Source organism: Solea solea, chromosome 20, assembly GCF_958295425.1.
Source record: "Solea solea chromosome 20, fSolSol10.1, whole genome shotgun sequence".
NCBI lineage: Eukaryota > Metazoa > Chordata > Actinopteri > Pleuronectiformes > Soleidae > Solea > Solea solea.
The window spans coordinates 12437422-12443935 of NC_081153.1; the positions used below are offsets into that span (position 1 = coordinate 12437422).

The 6514-nt window shown below is 40.9% G+C and overlaps 1 protein-coding gene across 1 annotated transcript; it reads left to right on the forward strand.

The window, feature by feature from the left end:
- The first annotated feature begins 3282 nt into the window (after positions 1 to 3282).
- Positions 3283 to 5489, forward strand: sem1 (SEM1 26S proteasome subunit). Its single transcript, XM_058619258.1, has 3 exons — positions 3283 to 3446; positions 3921 to 4014; positions 5290 to 5489. Exons 1-3 carry the CDS (start codon positions 3371 to 3373, stop codon positions 5330 to 5332), a joined length of 213 nt encoding a protein of 70 aa, XP_058475241.1. The 5' UTR covers positions 3283 to 3370; the 3' UTR covers positions 5333 to 5489.
- The last annotated feature ends 1025 nt before the right edge of the window (positions 5490 to 6514 follow it).

Genomic DNA, 6514 nt, shown 5'->3' on the forward strand with positions numbered 1-6514 from the left:
AATATGTTTCATTTCACCATGTATCACTGCCAAAGAAATTAACTATGATTTTTACACTGAGGACAGCTTAAGCTAATGACTTAGTGACAGCATGAGGATAGACTTTACAGATAATGGGCACTTCCAATAAGAGTGCTTTTCACAGAGGGGGTTATCACCTATGGTAAGAGTGTGTGAGTGCTTTTCACGTACAGTATAGGTCCATGGCATTGGACCATGGACACAGAGGTAGTGCACTATTAGCGCACATTACTGGGCACAAAATGAGCATGTAATTTCATAGTTTTAATAAATGATATTTTGGGGTGGCTGAAAATACAGCGGCCGTAATTGTTATTTAAAGTGTTACTTAAAGAGCAGTGGGGTTACTGTGTATTTATGGAAAGAAGTGAAAAGTAGATACATGGCATTTAAGTGAAATCTATAGCACATCAAAGCCCAAATGCACAGGCAAATAAATATTATGAGCACTGCGAGTAATATGCTGCGTATTCCTTCGCTACAGACTAAATCCACAAATAGAGGTGGCCATTGTTCCCCCAACCCCAGAATCCAAGTAGGGGCTCAAAATGGAGCTAGACCCCCCATATTTCATTTCTCCCTCGCTGATAGCATTTATCAGCAGTGTCCTGATAAAAACAAAATATGCAACTTAAGCCTGAGCAGGGCTGAGCCGCCGAGGTGGACAGGATTACCTAGAGGCTGGCGGGGACAGGCACAAGATTGTACTGTCATAAAGGGCCATTAGCCTCTTGGCAAACTGTACCTCAAGCCCAAGATGACAGAGCTTTTCAAGACGGACAGGGGGGGAAAAAGTATGAAACTTAAATTCGTCGTGACAGATGTCTCAATGAATGAGACCCCCAGAAAAATAGATTAGTAGAACAAAAAGGATTCTTTATTATTGTTATTATTATTGTTATTATTATTATTATTATTTAAATTTTATTTCATGTCTACCTGATTTAAACTTTGTCACGAAATAATCATGGATTCGGACTAAAATAAAAATACAGGCTGGGTTTCCACACAACACACAATGGAGAGGGCTTAATGACTGCTGGGATTAAATTTAATACAGGATCTTGACAGACATATCCTGGAAGCATGTCACTCTCTCTGCAGATTTCCTTGGAGCAAAGCTTACATGTTTTTTTCCCCCTGGATTTGCCTCATTAATTGGCTGGTTAAGTCCTCCTAATCCACGATGATCACTCTCTTGTCTGCCTTGTGGGATTTCATTTAAGCTCATCTCGCTCACAATACTCGCCTCAATATACTTATACAGCTCTGAGAACGAAATTCATCTAACACTGTAAGCACACATGCTCAGATTTGAGTGGTACCATATGAAGGCTTAGCTTTTTAGGGTAGGGAGACATTTCAATGCAAAGTGTAATTGCTTGGTGTGTGTGTGTGTGTGTGGGGGGGGGGGGGGGTCGGGGTCAGACATAGTGACCACAGGTATAACAAGCAAGTATACAAGATGACCAGCTGTCTCTCTGTCACTTTCTCTGACATGTGGAAGAAGAGGTCTTGTCTTTTATCTCCGGGAGGTGATCTGGATTATTTTTGGCGACACATACACACACACACAGTCTCCGCTTCTGCCTGAAGGCCCTATCATGATCCATGCAGGTGGGTGTTGGGGTGGAGGGTAACTGTCAGACTGGCTGGGCGAGCTTCAGCTGGAGTCGTCCCCTGTGTTTCCCCGCGTCTGTCTCTTTCAGTGTACTTACACCGGCTGCCAACCTGTCCTTTTCCCAGAGGGCTTTGTGAAAGGACAGAAATGTGATGCTTCTACTTAGACACAAGTCGTGGTGGAGAGTCTGTGTGTGATGGCCATGTCGTACCTCCCCGTCTGTGAGCCCTCACAGCCACCCACCCACCACCTCCTCCCATTTATCCAGAGCAGGGAGACTCCAGGCGCCAGGGTCGGTGTAACTGCAATCTCAGGTATGCTGGGTGGACCTTGTGTTCACTTCCCAGGGCTTCACATGCACCTGACACTGAGTGATGTGGGCACCAAAAGCACCTATATACCTTTGGGGGTGGGGGGTGGGGGGGACGACTATCACAAAATTCCCCATAATTGAAGACATGAATGAAATAATTGCCTCTCTTGCAGCAGTTAGAGCTTGTAGTCCAAGTATTTTGCTTACAAAATGAAATAAATAATAATGTTGCCAGGCATTTAAAAACTACACAGCACATTTATGATATACATGAAAGAAGAATGCAAAAATATTAACGAGCATGTCATTTCTACCTTATTAAATAAGGTAAATTCTATTCTAATTTGCGTGCAATATGAAAATTCCATAGTTGTACATGTGTTCCTAAATCTAACTGGAATTAAGGAATTTGACAACAGTGACATTGACTTCCTGAGCTGTTTCTCTGTCTTGTTCCTCTTCCCTGCAAATGTTGTGGCACCGTCATGTGTAAAGGCTTAGGATGATTACCAAATGATTTGAAAATAGAATAAGTATGCAGAGCCTAAGTTGAGGTTTGCTCCATCTGTCAACATATGACAGCTGCAGAGCAATTTTCTTTGTGGTACGGGTGGTTTTGTGGTAAACGTGCACTCTCATTTATCTCAAATACATCCTAAGCTGTGGCTAATGCTTCATTATTTCAGCAGGCCACATGGGTTACATTGTGCATTTGTTCCTAAATGAAAAATCTTTGCTGAAATTTGCCTGACTTTAGTGCATATGTTTTGAGGAAAGCGAGGGCTGCAAGAGGCTTTTGTGGTGGAGGTGGCAGAGAGAGCAACTCTGTCCCGGAGAGAGAGAGTAACATACAAGGGAGAAATTGAGACAGGAAGGAGAAAGAGAGCTCTGTTATAGAAAATATCTGCCACTGTTGTTAAAGCATTGCTCCAATGTCAAAACCAGAGTCACTGAAACCCGTCTCTACAATGGTCTGAACTATTAAAGGTTTTTAATGTCTTCATCTATAACAAAAATGTCACAAAATACACAACCTGTCCAATTACAGGTGCTTTAGTCCATTGGGTGTATTTTTAAATAGCTTAGTCATTTTAAGTAAAATGTAAGTACATTTTCTGTAGTTTCATGCATATCAAATGTGTTATTGACACTTCTTCCGCTACACTGTGTTAAATAAGAGTTAAGTATCAGTACTGTCTTTGGTTGAGGGTACATGTACAGTGATGTTGGTTTTATTTCAAATAAACAGTACAACACATCAGAAATGCCATGCTTTAAAGCGCGCGGTGACGACTGCGCTGTACTGCGCAACTTACGCAGCTGCTACCCTCTTGAACGCCTTCGACGTGAGGCTAACCCTGTACGAAACAGAGCCATTCGCTGACTAACGGCAACGCAGAACCAGGACAGCTAACATGTCAGAGAAGAAACAGACCGTGGACTTGGGTTTACTAGAGGAGGACGATGAATTTGAGGAGTTCCCAGTCGAAGGTGGGTACTGATATTCCAAAACGTCTTGGTTTTTGTGTTGTTGTTTGTTGTTGCCTCCAATGTCGCAGCTTTCTGTGTTGGGGCCCTGCAGCAGTGACTCAGCTAGCGTTAGCATTAGCCACGTTAACTACCACCGTTGCTACAGTGTGATACAGTTAGCTCAGTAGTTTGTCCCCGGGAGCTTCATATAAGTGGTTGTGTCGGTAGTTGTGCTTCCAACATTTTACAGTCATTATAAATGTTTCAGCAACGTATGTGCTTCGTTTTTCATGCTAACGTTTGCTAGCTGGTTTCACAATGATAATGTAGCGTAATGCTAACAAGCTAAAGTGTTATTCGTTCAGGTAAACAGTGCTAATGAATACTGTATACGTGTGATATTTTCAAGGTCCAGAAACATGTTAAAGTAAAGCATTGTTATTTTATTTAGTATTGTGGAGGTATGCTTTATTGATACCGTTGTATGCTCACTAGATTGGACGGGGCTGGATGAAGATGAGGACGCTCATGTTTGGGAGGACAACTGGGATGATGACAACGTAGATGACGATTTTTCCAATCAACTAAGGTAAACAAGATATACTGCATATAATCATTGTGAGGGTGGCGTGTGTCAGACAAGTAAATATGATCCTGTCAAGTCAAACCTACTTCTGCTGCAACTAGTGGTCAATTTGTCCGATTCATAATTAGTTATTTCATACAGAAAATTGTGTTATGCCTAAATCTTAATATGTTTGTGCTCATATGTTTTGTATGTCAATAAACCAAACCTCTGAAACTCTCATGGTGCTAATAGGTACATTTTTGGTAATCTAGTATGAGATCAGTGAAATCTAATATAATCTAATAAATGGTCTAGGTTTAGCTCAGATGTTTGTAGCAATCCTTTTAAGCTTAGGATGTTTGTTGTTCTTGTTCTCTCAGCAACTCTACACAGTCTGGGTCTGAGCTCTGACTGGGCCACTTCAGAAAGTGGAGTTTCTGTCAGTCATTCTATGAAAAAATAGGAACAGGAATTAATTTCCCTCTTCATGTCAAACTCTTAAGTATCAACAAAAAACCTTAACATGATTGCCTGTCCCCCCAACTTGACTGTTATGGAAACAATAATGATGTTCTACTCCTTATAGAGTGGTCTATTCCTCCTAAACAATTAGTTAGCCCACAGAACAGTTGTGTTGTGATGTGTTCTTTGGTGAACCACAGATTTTATGAACATAAATGTTAACCTGCTCCTGTCATTCATCAAAGATTTTAGCTGTTGACACTGCACTGACTAAACTTAAACTTAACCTCTTAGTATTTGTCAGTTCTAATTACTCGGGGGTTTCACATGCTTTTGTTTGAATTACAAATGCATTATGTATAAGGCTGTTGAGAAATTACAGTAGTTGGTTTGTAAATTAAACTTTGAAGCTCAATGACCTCTTCAAGATTAATTCAAATTCCAAAGGGCTCACATTTCTGTGCCATTCTGTCAGTCATCATCATTTCCTCTGTAAAGGTTTACATTCATAACAATCAAAAAAGTAATAGATTCATGGCTGCTGTTTTGTGAGCACTCTCCAGACCGTAACATGCTATTGTTTTATTTGTCAATTATGAGGGATATGCTATTATGTTGTTTTCTTAAAGATATTATCGTTAAAGGGCACAGTTGCCATATACATTTATAGTCTTCAAATCCATAGCTGCATACATTATGCTGTATTTATATATACTTTTTCACTCCCATCACTTAATGGTTCTCACAATCAATAGAGGGTACTTATGCCTCAACCACCTACCTGTAATCATCTCTACTGACTTGATCTTTCTATTTCCCTTTTCCTCCCTGCAGAGCGGAGCTGGAAAAACATGGTTACAAAATGGAGACATCTTAGTGACTGACACAGCCTCGACATTGGATATGGACATTTATTTTTGAATATTATTGGTTGATCACAGGTCACCAGAAGATGTTTGTGAATGTTGATTTGTTTTTTTTTCTTTTTCTAAAAAATATGGATAAAAAATAAACCGTTTGGATGAAAAAGTTAACTGGAGTGTTTTTCCAACAAACTATATTGCATGCGTTAAGACAGTGACATTTACAGAAAACAAAATTTGCTGTTAATGCACTACATTGCTGGTCACTGTTTTGTGATCTGATCAGTCTTCTTCATTGTCCCGTCTAGAGAAACTGGATAGCATTTCAATATTAGTAACCTCAGGAACATGACTGAAATTTAAGATGCACTAATGGAGAATTAATATATTGTAATTGTAACCTTGAAGTCATGCTGCATAACCAATGGCACATTTTTGCTGATATTTATTAGAGTGGTACTTTCCAGAGATCTCTTGTGTTTCACCTGGTCTTTGTAAGCAGCTGTTGATCTTACGGTGACAAATCAACACCTGTAACTGACGGCTTATTAGTAACCTTTTTGTTGAGCATTTTATTATGAATTACCTGAATCTGGAATACTTACATATGACGAATATTGAGCAGCAACCATATTTTCATGTATAATTGTTATGAAAACTGCAGATAACGTATTCACTTGTGAAAGGAGATCATGGAGATGTATGTCAGCTGTCCTCAGTGGAAGTACAAGCAATGCAAACAAGCGTGTGTGTATGTATTAGGGGTGCATGCTACAGACATGCTCTGTGCTGTGTAACATCCCCCTTCCCTCTCAGCCCAACAGTGCTGGGCTGAGTCCCTGAAGGAGAGATTATCCACTGCCGTGTTTGTCAGAGGCAGGGAGGGGGTCGCAGCATGGGGTCTCCCAGCCTGCCTTGCCTGGGCCTGCCCCTACTGCCAGCAAGGCCCTTCTCTTCCGCTTTGCACAGCAGGGACTCTGGTACTGAACCAGAGGCCAATTTGTCCCTGCCACTCTCCCCCGGCAAAATGATTTCTCTTAGTGTTTTGTCGACTCTCAGTCCCGGGGTCCTAATGAGGTGAAATGGATGCCAGTAAGACCAAGGCTACAAGAGCAGTTTTCAGCCTGAAAACGAGAGCGATCTTCCTCATGCACAAGTGGCAGTAGAAACCTAAATATACTGAGTCAAGTACAGTC